At 42.4% G+C, this 27582-nt stretch overlaps 1 protein-coding gene across 3 annotated transcripts in view; it reads right to left on the bottom strand.

The window, feature by feature from the left end:
- col27a1b (collagen, type XXVII, alpha 1b) overlaps positions 1–24075 on the bottom strand; it is a 150518-nt gene extending 126443 nt beyond the window's left edge. For 2 of the 3 annotated variants that reach the window (XR_013204175.1, XM_077231775.1), the window contains exons 1-3: positions 23541–24075; positions 19802–19872; positions 11148–12418 (exon numbers count right to left, since the gene is read on the bottom strand). Coding sequence is in view for 2 of the 3 variants with exons in the window: in XM_077231775.1 (XP_077087890.1) it covers positions 11148–12418; positions 19802–19872; positions 23541–23593 (1395 nt within the window). In the remaining variant the exon portion in view is untranslated. The remainder of the gene's footprint in view (positions 1–11147; positions 12419–19801; positions 19873–23540) is intronic. The other variant, XM_077231774.1, reaches the window with a different exon arrangement.
- Positions 24076–27582: the final 3507 nt, after the last annotated feature.

The following is a 27582-nucleotide window of genomic DNA, read 5'->3' as shown; positions in this document are numbered from 1 at the left end:
AAGAGCGTCAGCGACGTAGAGCTCCCTGCCTCTCTTGTAGGTGACATTGAGGTTGTAGCGTTGTAGGCGCAGCATCATCCTTTGGATGCGTGCGGAGGCAGTGTGTAGTGGCTTTTTCAGTATGGTGATGAGAGGCTGATGGTCAGTTTCAACGGTCACAGCCCGTCCGTATATGTAATGATGGAATTTGGTGCAGGCATAGACAAGGGCCAGGAGCTCTTTTTCAATTTGAGCGTAGTGCGATTCAGTCTCTGTGAGGGCCCTTGAAGCAAAAGCCACTGGCCTGCTGTTTTGGAGGCAGACAGCACCCAGTCCATGCTGCGAGGCGTCAGCTGACAGTACCACAGGTTGGTGAACATCAAAGTATTTCAGCACCGGGGGGCTGGCGATGACCTCTTTTAGTTTGGTGAATACCGCCGTGTGGGGCTCCAGCCAGCACCAGTCTGCATCCTGACACAAGAGTTCACGCAGGGGTGCAGTGAGCTCACTGTATCCTGGTATGAACTTGGCCAGGTAGTTGGTCATACCTAGGAACCTCTGGAGGCTGTGCTTTTCCTTTGGGGGGGGGAATCAGGCGGACAGCAGCTGTCTTGGCAGGATCAGGTTTAACACCCTGGTCAGTGAGTAGGTGACCGACATAGGGGACTTCGGTGACCCTGAACCGGCACTTGTCAGGGTTCAATTTGAGGCTGACAGCCCGTATTCTGTCCATGACTTGGCGAAGGCGCAGATCATGCTCCTCTCTTGAGCGGCCCCACACCAAGATGTCGTCGATCACAATTGCACATGGCTGCCCCTCAAAAAGCTGCTCCATGCACCTCTGAAAAACCTCACTCCCTGTGGTGATGCCATAGGGCATTCGGAGGAAGGCATAGCGGCCCACGGGAGTCATGAAGGTGGTGAGTTTTGAGGAGTCTTCGCTGAGCGGCACTTGCCAGAAGCCACACTTGGCATCCAGAATGCTGAACATTTTGGCATCCGGCATGTCGGCGATCACCTCCTCCACGGTCTTCAGGGGGTGACGGGGCCTGAGGAGGGCTTTGTTGAGGTTGACAGGGTCGATGCATAGTCTGATGCTGCCGTCTCTTTTTTTCGCGGCCACCATGGCTGATACCCACTCAGTAGGCTCCTGGATCGGTGTGATAACTCCCAACTTGGTCATTCTGTGGAGCTCTGCCACGATTTTATCCCTCATGGCCAGCGGCACTCGTCTTGGAGCGCATATGGTGGGGGGCACAGTATCATCCAGGCGCATGTGGTAGACCACAGGTAGCCTGCCAATGGTGCTGTTGTCGAACAGGTCCTTGTATTCTACCAGCTCAGGCATTTCATGCTGGATGACGGCATGCACTTCTGGAGCGAAAGTTACATAACCAAGTCTGACACTGTCTCTGAGACCCAGCAGCGGTTTAACGTTCCTATCCACGACTTGGAATTGCAGCAAACCACACGTAAAGTTCACGTCTGCTGCACCAAGAGTCTGGATGATGTGACCCCCATAGGCGACGAGGTTTGCTTTCTTGCTGAGATTAATGTGAGCAGTAGGATCAGTGTTCTGTAGCAACGCCCTAGATATTACGTTGCATTTGGCCCCAGTGTCAATTTTCACAAGCAGTTGTCTGCCAGTGTTGCATGCAGATAGTTGAGCAAACCTTTCATCTCGCTCACGCACATCCTGTGGTTGGTCTATGCTTTCACAGTAGAAAATTTCTATGCTTTCACAGTGAAACACATTAGTCGGTTCTTGTGTTGGTTGCATGTCCAGTTCACTCACGTGTGCGTATCTGCCCCTACATGCAGTGGGGGGCGGGAGTTGTGCTGGCCTGGTGGCGGTGGATGGTCTTCCTGATCTGCAGCATCTTGAGAAGTGGTTGAGCTTCCCACAGGTGTTGCAGCGCTTGTTGAAAGCTGGACATCTGCTGCGGTCAGGTGCATGTTGCCCACCGCAGTTTGAGCATGCGTTGAATTGCACTGTGCACACCTCTGCTTCCTTCTTTAACTCTCTGTTGCCCTTCTCAGACTGTTCATGTAACATGCAGAGTTCAATGGCAGAATTTAATGTCAGCTTCTTCTCCTTTAAAAGCTGTGCACGGACAGGGTCACTGTGGATCCCACAGACCAGACGGTCTCGGATCAGTTCATCATTTAGTGCCCCAAACTCACATTTCTTAGCCATTATTTTCAGTGTGGAAACATAAGACTGGACTGACTCATGTTGTTTCTGGTTGGTCGTGTTAAATGCATGTCTGTCCATAATTACGTTTTTTACTGGCAGGCATAGCTGTTCAAACTTCTGTACGAGGACGTCAGGGTCCTCTCGGTCTTCGTCCTCGTCGAAGTCAAACGTGTCGAATTAATCCAGCGCCTCCGGGCCGGCAAGGTTGAGAAACGTATAGGCCTTCACCTTTTTTGTAGCTGTTGATAGTCCGGCGTTGCTGTAAACGCGCCATTCCCGCTTGAACTTCTCCCAGTTGTGAGCGATATCCTCATTGAAAACGAGCGGGTCGATCCGGCGGAGTCCTTGAGCCATTCTGACACCATGTAGATGTACGCTTGTTAAAATAACAATCTCCGAGTTGAGAACACTAGCCTTTATTGTAGCTTAGCACACACACAGCTTATACACAACACTGACTCTGGTAACGTCCAACTTCCATTTTCCCCGCCCCTTGACGTGATCACGTCATAGCCGTAACCATGGCAACTGTCAACACGGTCTACAGGTATGATATGGCACACCCCTAATTTACATCTTTTTCCTCAATTTCAAGCGGCAAATCTGACCAAACGGTAAGTTCATTAGAGATCTGCCAAAAACCGGGCTTGAATGTAAATGAAAGTAGGTGGATGCAATCATCCTGTAACTGTTGTTGCAGTGGCAGATATACAAATATTGGGTGTAATCCATTCAAGTGCCACTAGTATTCCACTTTCACTATACTGACGCAAGTAAGAATACACAAAACAGAAGTTGCGAGACGTCATGTGAAAAGGGCCTATTAAGCCAAAAAAACATGTAGTTGTTATATTATTATATTCTCTTTCTATCAAGTTCACAAACATTTGGCAATGTCAATGAAGAAAAATCATACGTGTTATTTTTTATATAATTTACCTGCAATCTGCTTTGGAACTTGAATTGTGTTAATGAAAAATGTGTCAGCAGCAATCCAAGTTGAATACACATATAATGACAACTTTGAACTGAAAATAGCTGCTTGCAAATAAATTATACGATACAATTCCTGGCAATGTTTTGTAACACCTGCAGACCTGGCAAGATCCCATTTACTAATACTGAGCAATGCTGCCAGAACTCCACCATGTTTAATCGCAGGGTTCCTGTTTCTAATCATTTTGAAAGCAACACTCACTAATAAAAGATTATTCAAAGGTGTACACTATTAATGTTGTCAAGAAACCTACTATAAAACTACTTTTAATAAACATATACTGCATTGAATCTGCCTTTTGTTTTTATGCAATAAACTTCCTTGCACAAGTAAAATGAGTTTCTATGGGGTAAGATCAAACATTATAAACCAATAGACATTGTGCGCACAGTGTCTGCTTGACATTGATTACATTAATATGGTAATTTTGATTTCCAGAGAGAAAGACAGAATAGTCCATTTGAGCCCCCTACTCTCTCTTCCACGTGGCAAATTTCCTGAATAAAAGCAATCTCACTTTCTCTCTCTGCCTCCAAGAAGGAATGAAAAGATTAGAAAAGGAGGAAACAAGACCTTTTATAGTAATTGCTAAAGGGGATATCTCCCGAAAATGCACAGTGCTATCTGTGTGACAGCCATACTGAACAGCACATCTGGTTGTTGTTTGTTGTTGGAAAAGAGTTCAGAACTTCACTGTGACTGTATATACAGCACCCTAATGCATAATAGTGCTGGATGAGGCCGTCGGACTTTATTGCAAATATCAGCTCACTTTCTGTAGAGCACAATTCTGCTCCCTCCCAAGTATGTAAAAATATTATGCACAAGAAATGGAAAATTATCCAGGAAGACTTAGTTGTAAGTCTGTTACAGGATTGATTGATTCATTCTCATCCAATCACAGTGCAACCTTCATTTTAAAAAATAACCTTCTTTCAGGTTGTCACCTAAAGAACATTATTGCTATTACTAAATAAAAAAAATTTTTTATCATTATTAATCCTACCAAAACGAGTCTTTCCACTCAAACACAAATTCCCAATTATTTACTGTTCACTTTCAAGGGAACTCGAGCTACGTTGAGACGCGGTGGGAACGCTCGGCGTGATTGCGTCGTGAAGCACGTGTATAATCAATGGAAGAGCGAGACGTCATAGGTGGGTGACGTCATAGACCAGGAAGCTATAAAGCACACCAGAAAACAGACCGCGACAGCTTCTGTGCCTTCAGCAAGCGATCTGTGTATTCTGTCCTTGTCATATTTATTGTTGTCTGTCAAGTTGCAATATACAGTATATATATTATGGCAAAAGAGAGCAAGCAGCTTTGTGTTGTTCCCTGCCCAATTTGTATCACGGGTGGGGACACACACATCAGCTTTTTGTTACTATTTGGGAGTGGAGCATGCGAAAGTCAGTTCTCGAGTGGGCTGACTGTGAGCATTGAGAGAAGCGGTCCATGAGGACGCTCCGCTCCCGCCGGGCGTTCTTCGAGGAGGACGGTTCGGTTCGCGCTCCCCACGCGGGTCCCGCGTTTGCCGATGCACGGCGGCGGCTCGCATTTTGGGACGGATCTGACTGCGGGGGTTGGGACGGGCTCCGCCCTATCTCAGCTTTCACCAGTCAAAACCAGTGCTGGCGATTTCCAGTTCCGAAGAATTGGTATCGTTAGTGTTTTGTTTAGAAAAAAGAGAACAAAACAAATAAAGATATTAAGAAAAAGGCAGATGTTTGAGCTTTCAATAAATAAATAAATAAATAAATAAGTCAGCTCATAACTCTGTTGAATAAAGAGGAGCTTTACAAGGAGGTTTATCTAGTGCTGTTGCTAGTGAAATATTTACTGGCCAGCTGAACATTATGAAAGTGAAAATAAAAAGTTTATTAGATGAAATATATCTAAAAACAGAAAAACTCTGTATCTCAGCCTCCTCGTCGGGGAATGCTGTTTTTCCCTATCTCCACACTGAGGTGTCAAGATCGTGGAATAAGCCGGTTTCTATTTTATGTGTTTAATGCCCAAACGTCTAACTATAGTAATGGTGGCCACGGAGTGATATATTTATATTTAACTAAGAAATAAACCATCCAGCGGCGTTCCAGAGGTTTCTTCCTCACCAAACTAATGTTCCCGAGACTGCTGGGCGGGAGCAGTCTCGGTCTACTAAGCTCCTCGCAGCACAGAGTGCAAAACGAGCATCACCATTTGGGCTCCTCCACAATCGAGGGGGACCTGGGTGGCGGTAGCAGTCTAGCTAGTTAGAGATATGCAAGATCTGAGGACTGTTTTATCTCTTAAATAGCATGGACAAAGAGGAAGCCCTGACGCCGAGGCTATCAGGCTTCTAAGGGTGGTCCCCTCCGGGGTAGGGATGGTTTTGAGAAATCGTTTCTCCTCGGTGCCCTCTGGGGTGCGACTCTCTGAGGAGGGTCGCAGCGCTGCCAGTTCGGTTTTCTTGCCGGTTCGCCGTTCAGGGCACCAAGGTGTCAGTGTCCCCAAACGATCCTCCGAGGGGGGTCGTAGAGCAGTCAGTTCGGTTTCCCTGCCGGTTCGCCATTTCAGGGTGCCGAGGTGCCTGCTTTTTCCAATGATCCTCCGAGGAGGGTCGTAGGAACTAAGCTATTTAGAGGTAGGCAAGATCTTAGGATTATCGTCATCTCTAATAAAGCTCAGACAGGAAGTCCTGTCGCAAAAAACGAGGCTATCAGGCTTCTGAGGGCTCCTCCGGGGGAGGGACGGTTTTGAGAAATCGTTTCTCCTCGGCGCCCTCTGGGGTGCGACTCTCTAAGGAGGGTCGCAGCGCTGCCAGTTCGGTTGTTCCCTGCCGGTTCACCGTTCAGGGCACCGAGGTGTCAGCGTCCCCATACGATCCTCCGAGGAGGCTCGTAGAACGGTCAGTTCGGTGGTTCCCTGCCGGTTCGCCGCTTCAGGGCACCGTAGTGACTGTTCAACCAAATCCAGAGGCCAGTCTTGAGAGACTGGTTCCCCTAGTAAAATTTGTGGCAGCGTGGAAACTACTGGCACATATTTCTCAGTGGGTCCTGCACACTATAGGAAAGGGTTCAGAATTCGGTTCTTGTCCGCCCAGATTTCTAGGGGTCCTCCCCACTGAAACAGCAGGTTTCAGAATCTTAAGTTCAAAGTATGCTTACGCTAAATATGATTGTGTCACAGACTCAGTCCGAGGACTGGTTTGTCACAATAGACTTAAAGGACGCTTACTTATCTATCCATCCTCATCACAGGAGGTTCTTGACGTTTGCTTTCAGGGGCGAAGCAAACCAGTATCGGGTTCTTCCATTCGGCCTAGGTTATCACCCCGCACCTTTACAATATGCGTGGATGCAGCTCTGGGTCCTCTGAGATTCCAGGGCATTCGTGTATTAAATTATATAGACGATTGGTTGATTTTAGCTCAGTCCGAGCTTTTGGCAGTTCAACATCGAGATGTCGTTCTGTCCCACATAAGGAGGTTGGGGTTGCGGCTCAACACCAAAAAGTGTACTCCTCCCAGCTCAGAGGACCACTTTTCTAGGTGTAATATGGGATTCGACAACATGCAAGCACGTCTGTCTCCTGCAAGTATTTCTGCGTTTCTCAGCCGTAAAGAATGTAAACTAGGTCAGTCATTCACTGCAAAACAGTCTCTGAGACTGTTTGGGCTCATGGTAGTTCCGTCCAACGTAGTTACTTTTGGCCTTCTGTACATGAGCCCCCTGCAGTGGTGGCTCAGGACCAAGGGGTTTTTCTCCGAGGGGAAATCCATTTTCGCATGATCAAGGTCACGCGGCTATGCCTTCGTGCCTCGGTCATGTGGAAGAAACCTTGGTTCCTCGCCCAGGGCCCAGTGCTGGGGGCTTCTTGTCGACGCGTCACAATATCGACGGATGCTTCCCTCACAGGATGGGGGGCGGTCATGAGTGGCCGCTCGGTGAAAGGTCTTAGGTTGGGGCTCATGGCAGTTGCGTCCAACGTAGTTACTTTTGGCCTTCTGTACATGAGACCCCTGCAGTAGTGGCTCATGACCAAGGGGTTTTCTCCGAGGGGAAATCCGTTTTCGCATGATCAAGGTCACGCGGCTATGCCTCCGTGCCTCGGTCATGTGGAAGAACCTTGGTTCCTCACTCAGGCCCAGTGTTGGGGGCTTCTTGTCGACGCATAATGCTTTCGACGGATGCTTCCCTCACAATTCGGGGGCAATCATGAGTGGTCGCTCGGCGAAGGGTCCGGACAACACAATGATGGTCTCGTATATCAGTGCAGATATCCTGTTGAGGCAGGGGCTGTGGCCCGGGGAATTGAGACTTCACCCCGAGGTGGTGGAGCTTCTTAGGGAGAACTTCGGTCAACTCAAGTCGACCTTTCGAATCGTTTGTACAATGCATTGCCCTTTGTGGTTCTCCCTCATGCATCCAGCTCCGCTTGGACTGGACATGATGTATTAGGTGTGGTTGACGCTACACCTGTACGCATTCCCGATATCTTTGCTCCTGGGAGCTCTGGAGTTATGGACTGTGGGCTCGGCCTCTGAGGGGGCCCAGCTCATAGATTCAGGTCTCTCGACCGAGGTCGTGGAGACCATACTCCAGTCCAGAGCTCCCTCCACGAGAAGACTAAATATGCATTGACATGGAAACTGTTCTCTGCCTGGTGCAGAGAACGCCTTCTGAAACTTGTTTCTGCCCTGTTGGTACAGTACTTGATTTATGTAATGAATGTTTCTTTGGTGGGTTATCTCTGAGGAGAGATCCTTAATTTCATCTTCTCCGTGGTACATGATGCTGAGGCCTGCACGTACATGGATTTGCACCTGGTTTGGTGGTAGTATTTCTTCATCCCAGGTCGGGTTGTATTTCTTAGTTCCCTACTAAATGTGCGGGTCATTTGTGCTCCAGGCCTTCTGTCCTCCACCTTTAATACCCCAGATCAGGAAAAACTTAATCTGTTATGCCCTTTCCGGGCTTTGGATGCTTATGTCCACAGAGCTGATCAGTGGCGTATATCAGAACAATTATTTGTCTGCTTCGGGTAACTTAAGATAGGTTGCCCTGCATCTAGACAGATAATGAGCAAGTGGGTAGTTGAGGCTATCTCACTTGCTTATGAAGCGGCCGGACAGCCTTCACCTATGGCTGTTCAGGCCCATTCTACAAGGAGTATGGCTTCCTCTAGGCTTTAATTTCAGGGGTTTACCTTCAGGACATTTGTAATGCGGCAGGCTGGTCCTCACCACATACATTTGTCAGATTTTATGACCTAGACCTCTCCACTCCCAGGTCTAGGCTGCTTGCTTCTTAGTGTGCGCAAGGACTTCACACAGAACGGGCATTTCTCATTATGGCGTAGAGGGTATAGGGTTCCCACCGCGTCTCAACGCAGCTTGAGTTCCCTTGAAAGGCAACGTCTCAGGTTACGTATGTAACCCTGGTTCCCTGAGAGGGAACGATACGCTGCGTTCTCCTGCCATACTTCCTGCATGCCCTGATCGACTTGCTTCAGGCTTTTTCAGAAGCTGTCGCGGTCTGTTGGTCTGGTGTGCTTTATAGCTTCCTGGTCTATGACGTCACCCGCCTACGGCGTCTCGCTCTTCCATCGGACTGATTATACACTTGCTTCACGATTCAATCACGCAGAGTGTTCCCACCGCGTCTCAACGCAGCGTCTCGTTCCCTCTCAGGGAAACAGGGTAACATACGTAACCTGAGACGTTTTCCCAACAATGACTTGATTTGTGGTAATCTAAAACTAATGCAAATGATAATACTGTACATAACAGAGTTTGTGTAGCTTTTATTAGGCTGAACTGCAAAAAAATATATTTTTAATAAGCATTTTTGTCTAGTTTTCCAGTGCAAATATCTTAACATTCTTGAACCAAGATAAATTTACTTGACAAACAAATGAACAAGCTTTGTTTAAGCATAAAGGTACATTTAGTAAGGTTTAGTTTTAAATTAATAATATAAAGATATTACAATAGGTTAAAGAACAATAAATAATTCAAGATATCCCGTAAGAAGTCCCATAATTTACACAATTTTGCTTCTCAAGTGAATTATTCTTGCTTTTAAGTTTCAAGGATGTTTAGTTATGTTTAGCGGAAAACAAGACACACAGCTGAATACGTTTTTTTTTGGGGGGGGGGGGGGGGGGGGGGGTTTGCAGTGCGTATCCTCTCACCCGCTGGCTTGTGACCTCATTATTTAACAACAAGGAAAAAGTGTGTAAGCATTACACATTACCGTCCTGTAATGCCCTTACAAAGGATTTTAAAAACTAGGCTTAAGACCAAGACCACCAAAAACTCAAAGGCAATGATGACACCATTTTCCAGCCTTCAACCAGCAGTTTGCACCCAGAGAAGTTGTTTAACTGGTAAAAGATGTGGTTTTGTAGTGTGTGGTATGTTATGTATTGAACTCCTCAAGAAGTAATGGAAACCAACTGACAAAAAATTCATAATGCAATGCTACTACAGTCAGCACTTTTCCCCGCCATTGACGGAAATTCCATCATTTATGAAACAACGCTTCCCACCCATCGATTAAATTTTCCGACTTTCTGTGTTTTCACTGTTATTCAAGCAGATGCATATGTAAAATAATGCGTTCAACATTAAACAGCATAGAAATCAAAACTTCCTGACGCTACCAAATGAAATGTCGACCCAGGACGATGAATAGGACTGTGCAAGCTTTGTTGGTGTTGATAGACTCGATCTACTCCATCTATGTTTTGATCATCGTACTGAATCTGATCCAAAGTATTTGACAAAAATTTGATTTTCTCAGCTTTTTGCTGAAAATGTTGATTTTTTTTATTAAAAGCAGAGGGTCTCTTCTTTCTTTTGATATACTGCATTTACAAAAAAATAATCTAGAGGTCATGAAACTTTTGTGAAAATGCAAAAATGCTGTCGCTGGCTGGCAACTTCTTTCTAAAACGCTGGCGAAGAAAGAGTTAAATATAACATATGAAGGCAGATGACAAGGCCAATGCACACACACACAAAAAAACATGGCCACAGCCAATAATTCACATTTCACCATTCTTCAAAATAAACAAAGCAGCACTTGCCATCTGGCCACCATAAGACACTGTTTAAAAAAGATAGAAAACAGTCTTCATACTACAGAGTTCTAGTGGTCTGTTGAAAGCTGAAGACCTTGTTGTTATGGTTCTGTATCCTGACTTAGCTTTGAGAATTTCAGCAAGCAAATCCCCACCTTCAGTAAAAATCATAAAATGAAAATCCTATAATAATAATATTTTATGGTCAAATAAATGGATAATTTTGCTAGCTTGACAGACAAATTACTAGAAGTTTTTTTTTTCAACCTGAACTAACCGTGCCAAAAAAGATCAAAACTTCTGATATTTTACTACATGACTTTCATTTGATTTGGCAGACAAAAGTTTTTTGAATATTAGTAAGTAGTCAAGAAGTTCAAATATTTATAATATTAGTGAGTCACACAACATGACTTTGATTTGGAAGACAAAAGTTTTTTTGTATAAGTAGGCAGTGAAGCAGTTAAAATATTTATAATGTTGTTAAAATATATATTTTTTCTAAGATATAATAAAATACAGTCAAACTACTAAATAACGTTTTCTTGCTCTTATTGAGGCCTTATTTTATTCATTATGATATCAGGACAGTTACATAAACCCAACATTACAGGTTGAGACCACAATCGTTTATTTTATATATATATATATGTAAATTAAACCTTCAACCAAATCAGAACTACTACTTGATTTTACATTAACTCACTCATCATGTCTTTCAAACAAATCAATGAACAAGTTGTCAATACCTCAGCACCAATGAGAAAATAGTGATTAAGACCTTCTATGTGTCCTTCTAACCAAAATGTTAGCAGAACATTTGACCACATATCCAATTTCAATCCATACAAATGTGAAAAATACAAAAAGCATGGCAACAAAAAATATTAAAGAACATCCTACCGGTGGTCCAGGTTCTCCTTTCAGTCCAGGTGACTCTGCCAAGAGGGAGTATTGGGTAGGTTCAAAGTCAAAGGTTTGGAAACCATCTGTGGCCGCAGGGGTGACAGGCTCAAAAGAGGTGGATTTGGTTCTGAAAAAGGAGGTCTCCTTTTGTAGAGGTCTCAGTGATACTAATGTTGTAATCTCTGACACTGTGTATGTGCTAGAAATTTTAGGTTGTGTTTCAGCAGGGGTCTGGATATCCAATTTGTTCTTCTGTTGTTCTGTTGGTCCGGCAGTGTCTGCAATCCTGTCCTCTTTTAATATCTGTGGCCTTATAGTAGCCCTTACAATGTTCTTCCTGGGGTTGCTTTGTTGAGTTGGCTTCGGAGATATTTTTGATGTCCTACTCCCAAAGGAGGCCATGGCAGTTTGTGCTGTGACCTGTAGGGGGGGCTGTAACGTCGCCTGGGCTATCGGTGGCACTGTGCTTTGTACAGACTGAGATGTCATTAAAGTAGACATGTTCAGACCTTGTGAGGTTTCATGATTGTATATTTTTTCTTGCGTAAGTGAAGATTTAGAGCTAACATGTATGTGATTTATCTCTGTTACAATGTTTGGGGTCTGAATGGTGACAGATATATTGGAGTCCAAGGGTAATAGTGGTAAAAGAGGAGGAAGGTTAGGCCGATAAGTGTCAGCTTCCCTGCACTGTTTTTTAATGTACTTACAATAATTGTGAGCTGCCTTAGCAGAGGGATGAATATCAAACTGGCAGATGGCTCCTTCAAACTGCACAGAGTTCTGGCTCATTTTTCCCAAGCGAAAGGAGCCCTCTGGATCCAGCGTTTCTTCATTTTTATAATGCAAATCTGCATGCATACGTGTCTTCCCACAAGAAGTATATAACGTAACCCCTTGGGCTTGGATGTCCAAAGCCAGGTTGTGCCACTGGCCATTATGAACATCATAATCAAAATTGACAGTGTTCTTTTGGCCTAAGTAAACTAAGATCTTCCCAGGGATGAACTGCACCCCTAGTTGCAGTCTTTTCCTCTTTGTCACAACAGTGAAGAGGAAAGCATTTTTTATGCGATGCGAACATACACTAAGGATGAGAGTGAACGCAGAGCCCAGTGATAGAGGGACGACAGAGCTCACTGGGATGTCAATTCTCGCCCTCTGGGTTAGGATGACTCCTGATTTGAAGGGGATGACACCTTGAGGTGTGGAGCGTGTCCCAGGTGGTCGTTTCCCTACCAATCCCAGTCTTTGTAGCACATCCACATCTACAAAAAGGAAAACCACAAATAATTGCAGGAATAATTAATATACATACTGTATATGTACTGTGACAAAAAAAAGCATTTAGTCGACTGAAGGCTTGCAGCTGTTTCTCACACACTGAGCTCATTATAGGAACAGATCATTAACAAAAGCATGTGTAGAACATATGTGGCGTAGGTAATGTTTAATCTGGGGCAATGCTTCAGTTTTCCATTAAATACTCTTCTGGTATTGTTACAAGTAGAAAAATAACACTGTGTGGGCTTATGTTTTACAGATTCATCAACTGTACTACAAATTCATTAGATCGTTAGAGGTCTGCAATAAATTAGGTCAAGTGAAGTGAGTGGGAGTGCATCTCAAAAGTCCTTGTAAGATTTACAAAACCACAAGCACATTGCCTGAAGCATTCCAGTTTATATGTCGATTTGGGTATAAGATGGCAAAAAAAAAAAAAAACAGCATATATACTGTAGATTCATTCTTCTAAATCTGTATTTTTGTCTTGTTTCCCAATAAAGAAAAACAAGGTAAACTTACTTAAGCAAAAGATAATAAGCCCTTCTTCTTATGTATATTTTTACTGCCAATATTGTAAGCATGAGCGTCACTATTTGTTTTCATTTTCTTATTAAAGCAATGGTGTAAGAAAAATGTACATCTATGACGTTTTATAAAAATGTTGCTACTTTTGCAAAATTATAATTTTACTGGAAATCAAGACAATAACATTGACTATACATAAGATTTTTTTTTCTTTGGCTGTAAAACAACTGCTATGACCAATATCAATAATGTCTCATGTGATCCCTTTGCTAGCAAGTAGATATGATGCATAAAGTGGCAAAAGAAACCATGAAGAAACAATGCCACCTATCTTAGGACTGTCGCTTCTGAACAGTCAGTAATGAGTTTAGAATAAAAACAAACAAGTGTATGCATTACAAAACCAAATCTAACCCAAACACATCCCGACTAAAGAAAATCCAGTATAACATTTGCGCTTATAAAATATACCCAATGAGCACTAAATGAAAAGCACATTTAAATAGAATAATGCGCATGACCATGACCCCCCCCCCCCCCCCAAAAAAAAAACTCAGACTATGATCAACAGATTAGACGGGATTGTTGAAAGAGAGCACTATGTCTGCAGTAGTATTGTTAGCTAATCTAAACAGATTTACTAACATAATGGCCACATCATTATCAAGCATTTCAGAAAGAGGTGACAGATCATCTCCTGACAAACAGCAGGAAAACAACTGCTCTGAATTTAGAAAATTAATGATGTGAATAATTTCACATAAATCACATGAGATCCTAACATAAAACTCAAACAAAAACAAGACTCCTGCGATGCACCTCATCAGAACACATGATGAACATCCGCTGGTTCTACTCACAAATCACAGTAAGGAGTCTGAAACAGCATGAAATAAACTTCTTTAAAGCAGGACTCAGCGATAAGCATGACCCACTGACCTAGGGCCAGTGTGAGCGAGTTTAGGACCAGTTGACACAATTGATCTTGCCACATCAAGCCATTGCTTTATTGCCATTACATCTTACACTTTTTTTTTTAAACGCGCTCACTTCCACTCTCATTACGTACAATTGAGGTGCCATTGAGCAAGGCATATAACCCCCAATCATTCCCTGGGCGCCGCAGCAAAAATGGCTGCCCACTGCTTCGGGTGTGTGTTTACGGTGTGTGTATGTGTGTGTGTGTGTGTGTGTTCAATACTCACTGCTGTGTGTGTGCACTTGGATGGGTAAAATACAGAGCACAAATTCCAGATATGAGACACCATACTTGGCTACATCTCACGTCACATGTTCCCTTTCGAAGGGAACTCAACAATACGTCATCGACGCTATGGGGAGCGCCTCAGGCGTGATAGTTGTCTGAAATCACTATCAAATCACGTCAATCACATTGACCGGCGACAGCCTGTGAATCATTAGAGTAAATGATTAACGTGCGACCTGGAAGTATATAAGGGCGCCTTGCAAACATGACAAATCATCTCATCGTCTTCAGGGACTATTTGTTTGAAACGCTATAATCAAAGTATACGGAAGAGGTAAGAGATAAAACGCACATGTAAGGCAGATTGTTTTCGTAAGTGTGCCGACCCGTGTCCGATGTTTCTGACACCGGCTGACACACACGAGCTGTGCGTTTTTTGCTTGGGAGAAGAGCACGCACGGGAAGTTCTCGAGGGAGCCCTCTGTGCGAACTGCGAGCGTTTTTCTCTTAAAACGCTCCACTCTCGTCTGGCCCTCTTCTCGAGTGAAGGGGGTTCAGCGTCTGGTCCTCATGGTGCGGGTCCCGCTCGTGCCGAGGCCGAGCGGCGACTTACATCATGGGGCTCCCAGATGGAGCTCGTCGATTGCCTCGAGAGGGCTGTAAACCTCTCAGATGATTCGACAGCTGACGATGGGGAACTGCAGGTCAATGGGGAAGACTACTCACCGACTGTACCTGCAGTTGAAGCTCTTCAGGACGCTCAGGAGATGGCTCAGCGTGGTGCAGAGGATGGTTTATGAGGACATGGTGGCCTCAAACAGGCCTCCGCGATATTTATGTCTTTATTGAGCAGGGTTAGGCCGTCTTTTGCTTCACGAAGAAGACTGGGTCTCCTGCCCGACCCTGCCGTCTAGTACTGACCTATGGATTAGGCCGCCAGTATTGGCTTCACTTACCTCGCTGAGCTACGGCTCGAGCGCTGGGTTTGCAGGTGGTTGGCTTTCTTTCAAGCCCCACTCCCCTAGGTTGGGCACAGATACATTTCTGTCACCCCTAGAGCCGCTGGCAGGCCCGCACCCTGGTAACCTCATTCCCCTGTGATACAGGGTAGGTCTAGCACTTCACTCCAAAGCAGTTCTGTGTATCCCCCCTCTCACCACTATGGCTCGGGTTTAGTACGAAGTAAGCCGTCTCTTCTTTGTTGGTCGAAGTACGCTCCCCTAAAGCTAGAGCATTGCCCTGAGCTGACGCCCATGCATAGATGGTAGGCCCCTGACTAACTGGGGCCTCCATTGAGGCAGAGTGGCATATGTTGTACTCCCCTTGATTTAACGGTGCTAGCTTTCTTGCAAAGTACACTGCCATTGGCAATGTGATTAGGCACCAGGATGCTTTAGGCGCTGTGTGAACAGCCTATCTGCCAACGAAGGCTGCGCCATTGAGTAGTAGGCCTCAGCAGGCCTCCTTGATTGGGCAGCCCCCAAGAGGGCGCTGTAGGCCAGCTCACTTTACGTGGTTGGCCGTGGTGGTTTCGGGCAGTTGACTCACTGGTGGGTAGTAGGCCTTAAAACAGGCCTCCTCGGAGGTGAGTCCCAACATTGTGGGACATACCTATAGCGCTACTGGAAGCCCAACAGTAAATTATGCTTGTGTAGTATGGTTCCCAACAGTGTATGTTAGCAGAATATGACTTGCTATCAGCTAGTAGGCCCGACCAGCCTCCCTGAAGATGAGCTCCCCACATACTGTGGTTACCAGGTAGTAGGCCTCACCAGGCCTCCCTGAAGGTGAGTTCTCCACATACTGTGGTTATCAGGTTGTGGGCCTCACCCGGCCGCCCTGAAGGTGAATTTCCACTTACGTTGGCTGTCAGGTAGTGGGCCTCTCTGGGCCTCCCTGGATGTGAGCTCCCAAATGTTGTGGCTGTCAGGTAGTAGGCCTCACCAGGTCTCCCAGAAGGTGAGTTCCCACATGCTGTGATTATCAGGTAGTAGGCTCCTCCAGGCCTCCTTGAATGAAAACGGTCAGGTAGTAGGCCTCACCAGGCCTCCCTGAGGGTGAGTTTCCCACATACTGTGGTGGTCAGGGTTTAGGCCCTACTGGGTCTCCCTGAATGGGAACGGTCAGGTAGCAGGCTTCACCAGGCCTCCTTGAAGGTGAGTTCCCACAGATTGTGGTGATCAGGTAGTAGGCTTCACCAGGCCTCCCTGAGGATGAGTTCCCACTGATTGTGGTGATCAGGTAGTAGGCCTCTTCAGGCCTCCCTGTGAAGGGTTCCCTAATGGTGCTGGGGTTATGAAGCTAGTGGTCTCTTGCTATCAGTCTCAGCTAGCCTTAGTGGGCATCTGCTGAAGTCGAGCTTGCGCCCTGGGTCACTAAAGTGTTCATTCTCGGCTACTGGTTCCCTCCCGGAACCTTTCCTGCCTACCGCCTGGTTTGCCTACCAGGCGGACCTTGTGCTCCCCTCACCGAGGGTCTTTATGAGCATGATGCTTCCTGAGTCTGGTCAGACGGTCGTAGGCCTCTCGTGAGGCCTCCCAGTTAGATCAGGCCTCCTCAGTGTTTTGAAACACAGACACTGGGTTAATCCGTGGATTGAGTAGAGAAACTCCCCTCGCTAGCAAGGGTTGGAAAGCACTATGCTGAGTCATACTCTCCGGGATCTCACGTCTCTGAGATCCGGGCCGAGTGGTCCACTGCCAGCTTCGCAGTCCCTCGGGCTGGATGCCTTACTTAAGGCATTTGTCCAGAGGCTCTGTCTTCAGACAGACAGGAATTGGCCAGGCTAGTGTCTATGTTCTGACACCAGGTCAGGCCAGGTCAGGCCAAATGTGATTGACTTGATTTGATAGTGATTTCAGACACCTATCACGCCTGAGGCGTTCCCCATAGCGTCAATGACGTATTGTCTCGTTCCCTGTTCTCAGGGAACATAGGTTACAGTCCTGAGACGTTTTCTAGCTGGCGACTGGTATGGCTTAAAACGGAACTGCGGAACTGGGTGCCCCGTGAACAAACAGATTTCACAATTATGTACTTCTGGAAGGTCCTAAACAAATGCAATGAATAGGGACACTATAATCTTCCATTCTCGTTGTATTAAGCCTCTTTGCCAGGACTGGTCGGCTGCCCCTGACTAAAGAATTTTCTAGTTTTTAGCTAGTCATTTAAGCTATTAGTCGACTAATTGGACGCTTATGATATTAACTATATATATATATATATATATATATATATATATATAGGCTATATATATAAAGCTTGCCACAGCACACCGGCAAAAGTAATGATTATGAATGTGTTGGAAAAAACAGCAAGTAGACTGCCTGAACAATTTAACAACTCATTAATAAACTAGAGATTTCCGAGTCCGTGTCGGCTGTAAAGATGAACGATGTCAGAATGAAATGTCAGTGGAAAGTGGAATGTCATAGCCTGGAAATCATACTTACCACTAAAAATAGAGTAAAGCAACAGCTAGTGAAATATTCCAATTACTCTCCAAAGTAAAGTTGACCACACAGACTCGTCATCTCCACAGTATAGTGGATGCGCATTTAGAGAGAAATGCACCTTAAGTTTAGCATGCAGTAAGTGCGGTACTAATTTATCTTCCACACTCTAGCTTAACGTTTGAGCAAGCAGCTATGTAAAGTGGCTAACGTGTTTCAAATGATAAACCATGTTTGAGGTCAATGAATGAAAGTCAAGTGTTTGGATTTCCAGCCCGACATAATTACTACATTGACCTTAACATTGTTAAAGATCTGTCCATTACGACGTGCACCTCCAAAAAATTTTAACTGCGCGTCGAGGCCATGCCGACCACAAGGGCTGTGATTGGTCAGATGCACCGCAATGCAACTCAACCTGACGCAGAACCATAAAATGGCCACGACGCCGTAGGAGTGACGGCGCAGCTACGCCGTGGAGTTGATGCAGAAGCATAATGAGGCCTTAAGCCTCTTCTCGTCGACTAATGTTTAGTGGACTATTAGGGGGCAGCCATAGTCAGAACGCAATGTAAAAGTCAAAGTAAGGGCTCTCTTACAAACACATGTTCCATGGAGTTAAGTCAAGTTAAGCCACCCTTATTTATTTAGTGCTTTATACAATACAGTTTGTTTCAAAGCAGCGTTACAGGGATCAACAGGAAAATAATGATTCAATGATGCAAACAGTTTAATTCTGCTGTAAAGCATCTCTAAAAAGAAAATAGTGTCATTGTTCAGCTGAGGTTAGTTCAATGTTGATCCAGTTTTGTTCAATAACTGTGTAAAGATAATCAAATATGAAATGAGTTCAATTCAGCTATAAAGCAGCTCTAGAGATAACAGTGATGTCATCGTCCAGCTCTGTTCAGTTCACTTCTCATCTAATAATGTCAGTTTGTTTAAGTCAGTAGATACATTTGAAATGGGAAAATAAAGTGTGTAGATCACTTGACCAGAAGCAAGCTGAAATCTACCATAATTTCAAGGGCAACAGGACGTTATGTCAGAATGAAATGTCAGTGGAAAGTGGATTGTCATACCCAGGAAATCATACTTTAAGATAAGTGCAAAAGAATTCCAGAAACTATCCAGCAACGGCTCACAAAGATGACTTGATCATAAGTCATGCAGTGGATACCTGGATAAATCTCAGCCAGCAGAGGGAGAATGTGCTATATGGACTGTTTCACATATGGTAAAAACATCAAACATACACTCAAGAACAAAGGCACCTTTCATGACTTGTTTAAAACATGATGGCTGTTGCATTTCATTAATGTCTGACACAGAAGCACCAGATGTTATATGTACACGAATGAGTTAGACTGAATGTGACAGATGTTATGAACCACCCACCACATTAATTCTGGTCAAAGCAGATGTGGGAATTCAAGACACACCTTGAATGAGAATCAATAAGTTTACACCACTTGATTGAAACAAACATGTACATCTTAACATCTGAAAAAGTGCACATGCTAGTTCTTTTTTGGCATGCATAGCTCAGTGCTGTAATTTCAATGAATCTCTACAAAACACAATACCTCAATTTAATTGACAGTTGTATATTGCAGGAATAGACCACCAGCATTATTTATGCTAGAAGTAAATACAGGATCTGTCCAATATTAAAAATCTACAGAAAGCAGACTTAGTCAGTGACATCCAATCAGGCACAATGCCATTCAAATGAGGTTCAAATCAAACGCAAAGCATATAGAATCGCAGAAGCAATGGCTTCTGATTTACTATAGAAAAATAAACATACTCAGACCAGCATCATATATCATATATCATCTGAATATTGTTAACACTGGCAAATACGGAGCACACTGCTTCTTAAAAACAAAGTACCTGTAGCCTCTTTCACCTCTGCCTCATGGAAAACTCCAATGGGTTGTAAAATTAGAGGTCTATTTATCCAAGTCATGTCAAGTATCCTCAAACTTTATTGCAAGGCAGTGTGAGGTCTTTGGACTTCAATGAACCCATGTGCTCATGTAACGTACAGGGTTATGACACAGATGTCAATACCATGGGGAAAGTGAACAAAAGCATAGTTTGGATACTGATCAGGCACTAAAATTGTGTTAGAAAATATACAGGTTTTAAATAATCTATGAATAAAAATCACTTACCTGCAGACTGTGCTTGTGAAAACCTCAGACAGTATGTACAGTAAAGAACCATGCAGAGAAAGACAGCTCTCCTGTTAAAAAAAAACAAAAAAAAAACATGAATTACAGTTACAAACTGACCAAATCAACATTAAGTTGAAATTGATTTGTGATTTTACAATGCCTCCTGGCAACATCACAGCTCAAGCATTAATATCAACAGCAGATACAACTTAATAAAATTAATTCATTTCCAGTAATTTTTCTGCCAGTATTAATGTTATGCCTTATCCGCAATTTTGAATCACAGAAGAACTACCAGACGAAGAATTAAAAATAAAACTGGTTTACACAATACCATTCAAAAGTTTATTTATTAATGATATTTTTTTAAAGAAGACTTAGGATCAATCACCAAGGATGCATTTATTTGATCAAAATACAATAAAAACAGCAATAATGCGAACATTTAAAATAACAGTTTTCTGTTCAAATATATTTTCAAATGTAATGTGGGTGGTGATGGCGCAGTGGATACGACACATGCCTTTGGTGTGAGAGACCCGTGTTCGAATCCACTGTGAGACGCCACTGTGTCCCTGAGCAAGACATTTAACCCCTAGTTGCTCCAGAGGCGTGCGACCTCTGAAATATAGCAATTGTAAGTCGCTTTGGATAAAAGCGTCAGCTAAATGTAAATGTATTCCTGTGATTGCAAAGCTAAATTTTCAGCATCATTATTGCAGTTTTAGTGTCAGATGATCCTTCAGAAATTATTCTAATATGCAGATTTGGTGCTCAAGAAACATTTATTATTATCAATTTTGAGAACAGTTGTGCTGCTTAATATTGTTTTGTGAAAATGTATGCATTTTAGGATTCTTTTATGGATAGAAAGAACATGCTGTTTTCGTGCATTTATCTTTAAATGCAAATGAGCTGCAGCTCCCCACCCCGCTTTACAGAAGAGGCCGAAGCCTGTACCGCTTATGCATTGGATTTCTCAGCCAAAAACTGTTTTGTTTTGATTATCATCTCTATCGCTGTCACGCTCACTTGACATTGCAGAGATTCATCATCATGAAAGTTTATTATCAGTATGCGTTTTAAAGCCTTATCAGGCTAAACTTCTGATATATGATTTTCTGAGTGTGCAAACCCGAAGCACCCGCACAGAATGTAAGATTGAGCGTCCTGTTAGAAATAAACAAAGTTCTCTTTCACGTCTTATTGTGCTCAAACTGTCAAATACACACAAGGATATGTAAAAAACACACAAATTTCACATAAACACAATCGGTTATGTCTGTGAATGTAAACAGCACATAAATAAATTACATGTGTATATCAGATCTGTGTATTAAAGTGAAAGCAGTGTAATATACAGTACTGCTATACTATATGGTGTTAATATGAATCAAACAACAAAAGAAAAACAGAAAATCACTCACTGCTCTTGATTGAATTAACTTTAGTAGCTTTAATAAGAACACATTTCTAAACATCTCCTCGAGTACAGACTGTGTACAGCTCACTTAGAGCAGTTGTGGGTGAGCCTGAGCATATGTGACATCACATTGCATAGAAACTGAAAATGGCTTATTCTGAGACACACACACTGCTGTGCTGACACACATTTATGTTCAAACACCAAGTAAAAGTGAATTTTGCATAATAGGTCCCCTTTAATGCATCATTGCTAAATAAAATATATATATATTTTTTTTACATTTAAAAAGAAAATGTCACTGACCCAAAACTTTTGAATGGTAGTGTATATCTTAAGAGTTCAATAAAGTTCAAATATTTATTTCCCACATGCATACTGACTAGAAATCTGTTTTCAAAGCTTATGTTATGTGTCCAATATCTCAAATGACAATGAGAGACAAGCAGCTTAAAGGTCCAACTGTAGTTTATTGCAACACTGAGAAAACAACAAGACTCTGAGAGAGTCATTTAAAACCCAGGAAAGGTCAAACCAAAGAACCAAAAACTCTTTGCCACTGGTGGTTTTTTCTCTCCGCTACTGAAACAAAACAACGTATTGGGATCACTTTGTTCCATTCTACACTAAAGCATCACCACATCCATCTAAATTATCAGTCTAGTCAGTGTCCAAAAGCAGCGCTCCATCTGCCTGTAGACCCAGTAACACTTGGCAGCAGCAGCAGTATTTACTGTAAAGCCTTAACAGCTGTTTCTGCTCAGTAGGCAGTCAAAGCTTATCATCTGCTTGGATACCAAAAATTTGCGATGCTCCATATAGAAAGTGAGTGTTTCCTCTCAGTATGCCAAGGCGAGGAAATTCTGAGAGCTTCATTCTACGAGTGTTCTCCTATCAACCAAAAACCGATACACTAAAATGAGTGCATTGAATTATGGTCAATGATTCTATGCACTCATTGACTATAATTCATAATTCAATATTTAGGTTAGTGCAGATCCAGTATGAGTTGATTCTTCTAAAATTATTAAAATTGATCTATCACCCAAGAAACATGAAAAAAAATGTGAATTAGGGATAGTATAGGTGGTCCTGCAGTGTGGAGACTCCAAGAAATGGATTGACGAGTGCAGATTTCCTTCATGGGGTCCATATATTGAGGTATTTATAATGAGTGTTGATCAATTTACACTATGCAGCAAAAATGGTTGATTCTACGACAATAAGCAAATGTGGATTTACATGACATCTTAAGACTCCTCCGTCACTCTGGTGTTCAGTTATATATTCTTTTATATGCTCTGCCCCCATGTGCTGACACTGTGGATGTGGGAATGCCATTCGTGACCAAATATTGTAGTTTTACTTTAGTCTGCATTTTCTGTCATAGCCACAAAAACTAAACACTTGCCATGCCCCCTGGCCCCCTCATATCCCTTTTCCCACATGGACAATGATACAGTTCAGAGAGTGCAAGAGACAGCACTAATCTAAACACAAGATTTCACCCATTCACCCCTAACAAAGTAAAATGGAAATTGTATACAAATGCAATCAAGATCTGTACCAACTGATCACTCTATGCCAATTATACAAATTAGAAAACTTAAGCTAGAGAAATGCCAAACATGGATCTGGAGGAAAACACAATCAATCAATAAACTAACTATATAATTTATAGATAATTATACTCATTATACAATTTAGTCTTAAATTATACCTCACAAAATGCTGTCAGATATATTTGCTTAAAATAAAGAAAAAAAAGTTTGCCAAAGAAGGGTACACATTTATTACATTTCTTTTTTTAATTCCACAGCCTATTCACTAAAAAAGTGTTTTACGCAATTTTGCTTATCAAGCGAACCGATTTTGTTTGATTTTAGATAGTTTACTGGAAAACAATTGAAATACTAACTAAATAATGGCAAACAGCTGAGCAGGACAGTAAAAAATAACTAGCCAAAATAACTCCTAAACTCAAACTAACCACATGGTTACAAAACACAATTTAAAGCAATTCATTAAATCAGTAAAAAGATGTTTATCTTAAACAAATAGGTATATTTTGCTCAAAACAATTATTTACTTCTAGTTCTGATAGAATGCTGTTTAACAAAGTTTAACAAGTTTTCTGTGTCCCATTCATTCATCAATTTTCCCCAAACTCCAGAATGGACATCGTAACGGACCTCCCTTCGCGAACTCATTCTACCTTATGTAACTGAGCTGACAGCCAACAGGATAATTTATGACCCACTTAACGTTTGTGTGAAATCTATCTAGCCAATCTATTGTCATGACGTTACTCACCCCCCGACTCCAGCTGCTTTGAGTCTGGAGTTCGGGGCATTGTCCGGCTTCATCGCGCTTACTTCATTCTTCCTCGGGAATGTTTGCTGCAGTCAAGACATGGCAGAGTTGCCGATTTACTTCCATATCATAACGTCCCTTAATAACTGCTGAATGTAATGCACCACTGTATTACAACACTACATGCCGTAGTCTTTCCCAATTGACAAATGTAGTGCTTTCCAAAGAGAGAAACCTGCGAGGCGCAATGCAGACTTATCCATCTGACAGTAATAGATCCGATGATGCTGAAAACTAGAAAGTTAAGTCCAAAGAGGCACAGACATCGTTTGCTGAGGTGAAGTACAAGCGTTTAGTCGCCGAATCTCAAGTACTTAGTAGGCATGCTGAAGATTTGATACACTGGAAGCATATTTCCCTCTGTCGCCCTCAACTGTCTTCTGAGAAGAAACACTTCGCTCTGGAAACTAAAAGGGAATCAATGGAAGGTGTGTCTTTCCAAACCCAACATTTATTTTCGCTTTCGTCAAAAAAAAAAAAAAATGAAGCCAATTATATGCACACACACACACACACACACACACACACACACACACACACACACACACACACACACACACACACACACACACACACACACACACACACACATATATATATATATATATATATATATATATATATATAATGTATCACAGATGTGGATCATTAGTTCCCTCAACTCACTTTCATGCTGATTTGGGCATTTGCTCTTGTTGTGAAAGTCTATCTTGTAAGGGTTATTTAATTTTCAACAAGAATAAATAAAACGTGTTATGCATTTAAAGCAATAAGTCCTTTCTTTCAGGTCATTAATAAGGAAATACCGTTAAAGCAGGACAGCATATTTCAATAGGGGAATCCCCAGTGTTTTTTTTTTTTTTCAGAAATAAATTTAAAGAAATCGCATTTAAACTTATATAAACTTACTTTATTTACAGACATTTTAAAAAGTTATAAATATAAATTGTTCTTTCTGTAATTTTTGCAAAATTTTTTTCTTGCATTGCTCTTATTCTGTTAAATTGTGGTATGACATTTATCAAGTGAATATATTCAGTGTGTGTCAAACAATCTCATTTCACTATTTCAACTTAATGAAACTGTTTAGAAATCATTTGGATGGTTCGGTTAAATAACCTGTTCTGGTGAGAATGGTGAGGCTCCCCCCAGCGTTCCCAGGCGGAAAACCAAACTTGCAACATGGGGACTAACGTCCCAGTAAGTTGGAAAAAGGAAGTCTCATGAGAAGCGAGAACAATAGATGAGCGAGAGCGAGCGAGAAACACGAACTGCTTTACGGCAATTTGACATTAACACACACACCATATGATACTGTGTATGATGTATTACCAATGGGGTAATCCATCAGCCGGAAACTGAAGCCTCCCTTGGGGGCCGCCATTGTAGCAGACCATCACCTGCTGTTAGCATTCCATTGACTCCCATTCATTTTGGTGTCACTTTGACAGCAAATAACTTTACATCTGAGGTAAAGGACTTCATTTGTCCATTATTTATTTCTAAAGAAACACGATAATTTATAAAAGGCTCCATTACTTTGTATCTTACGTTATGGCCTTTATAAAAATATGCTAACGATTGTGTCATAACCACGCGACTCTCAGTCGCACAGTAGAGAAATTACTGTATAGACAGGAAGAGAAGCTCGCAGGCAATCTTTTACTGTCTATGAGGCAACTGGGATGACATGGAGGCATAAAGTCAAGGGAGAAGCCCATCGATAGAGAGTTTAAAAGCAACGTGACAAAATATTTCAACAATTTTTTTGAGGAAGTGGAAATAATTCGGTATGTGGCACAGCTACTACAAGATTTACAACTGTCAGACAGGTTGCTCTACGTCGTCAAGCTCAGTTCGAGCCTGCGCAGTATGCTCAGCCATCAGGAAGTGAGTGCTTCTAATGGGCTTCACTTTTCTCCGTTGAAATCAAGGGGGTTGCTGTGTCCATTTCTTTTACTGTCTATGTGTATTACCCAACTCGGTAGACATAGCTCCACATGATAAAGTTGTCCGGCTCCGATAATAACAAATGCACATGAGCAGCGATAGAAAGGGGGAGGAGGGTGGCGCAAGTGAGTTTTTTTACGAAAGTGTTGTGAAATATACTGTCCACCCCACAGCTGTAGGGGGAGCTCGTTGAGACAATATGCCACAACAAAAGTGAAAATCAGCGAAGAAATGGCTAGAGTTGCCAAGTTCCCCTTTAAGAGAATGAAAAGTGCTCTTATTTCATTTCATTTATTTACCTTTGTTTTGACCAAATTTCACATTCAATGCAAGATTGCTAATTAATATCACAACTTTATGATTTACACAGCCAGTATTATTAGACTCTTTAAAAAAGAAAGCTGTAAAAGCTTTAAAAGTTTGTGGGCTTTAAAGGCTTTACGAATTTATTTATTTTTATACCTGATTGTACACTTACTCTTATTTATTATTACCCTCACCCACAACAAATTGTTAGTGATGGAACTGCAGGGGTTTGTGAGTTTAATGAAAATCTATTAAGTAGGCCTCATCTGGCAGTAAATGCCTCGATCTTAAAGGGGTGGTAAAACATGATTTCACTTTTCTAACTTTAGCTAGTGTATAATGTTGCTGTTTGAGCATAAACAAAATCTGCAAAGTTACAGCGCTCAAAGTTTAAAGCAAAGGGAGATATTTGCTTTTAAAAAATTCAATTTCTAAGGACTACAGCAAACGACCGGTTTTGGACTACACGACATTCCTCCGGGTTTGCTGACGTCAGCAAATGCCATTATTTACATAAACCCCTCCTCCGAGAATACTTAATAAGCGGGGCGAGGCTATTTTATATTGCTGTTTTGGAGATGAGTTGTCGCAATGCCGTCGAAACACTGATGTTATTTTCATCCCGGTTGCAGGTCCGCTTTGTTTAGCCTTCCTAGGGATGAGGGAGTTAGGGATCAATGGTTAAAATTTATTTTTAACTCGGTCCCTCATAATTATGATCCAAATCTCGCTCTCTGTGCTGCACATGGAGGAAAGCGTTCACAATCTTCCGAGCTCAGTACAGGATTCGCACAGCAGTTCCAACTTTAAGAACAGAAGCTGTTGTTTACGGGCCACAACCTGTAAGTATGATTTATTTTTCGTCTATGTGTTTTCCTGTAATAGTTCATATTGTTAATTGTACGTTGTAGCAAGGAAGTAAACAAATGACAACGCTGTTTTGCTCTGCTGGTTTGTTAAATGCTCATTCATACTTAACGTTATCCGACAAACACCTAACGTTACAAACTTTTTCAAATCTCAACAGCGAACTTGGAATTAGTGTAGATTATTCTTTGATTAGAGCTTTTATGTTTATCTACATGCTTGTTTATCTACAGGCATGCTAAACATGGTTCTGTGTTTGATTTGGCAGCCGATGTTTAGTGTTCGTTTTGGGTTAATAGTTCTGTCGACAGATATTTGTCTACAATCGTTCATACAGTCCGAAACGATCACTATAGATCCGCAGTCTTTACTCAAAAAAATCCCTTTGAGGACTTTAGTATAATTTGTTAGAACGATTATATGAAATTCTTGTTTATGAAGCTCATTTTTTTTGTAATTCTATAATAATTAGTACAATTAAATAACAGCGTATCTAAAAGGTAATGAGACAACAAAAAACAAACCTTTCTGAAACGTCGTTTAACAGCCGTTCTTGAACAGGTTCTGCTCAATCATCTTCACTAACGTTTCCCCGGGTCCGATTGGTTTTATAGACGCCATTGTTTATAATACACCAAAGCACAAAGTACCGGCATGGCGTTTCTGGAAAACCTGCACTAGACCGTTAGCGAATCACAACACACTGGGCCAGCTAACCAATCTGAGCCCATTGCTAGTTTTGAGGGACTGGCTTCATAGAACCAGGAAACCATCAGACCGTTTTTACAAGGAGGGGCAGAGCAGTGTAGAATAAAGGTAAAATATATGAAAAATAATGCAAATTTTAAAAAACGAAGCA

The sequence above is a fragment of the Siphateles boraxobius genome, unplaced genomic scaffold (assembly GCF_051911475.1).
Source record: "Siphateles boraxobius isolate OS27281-9 unplaced genomic scaffold, OSU_SipBor_1 16, whole genome shotgun sequence".
NCBI classification, from domain to species: domain Eukaryota; kingdom Metazoa; phylum Chordata; class Actinopteri; order Cypriniformes; family Leuciscidae; genus Siphateles; species Siphateles boraxobius.
Note: the sequence above shows the minus strand (reverse complement) of the source record. Positions and strands in the feature narration are given on the sequence as shown.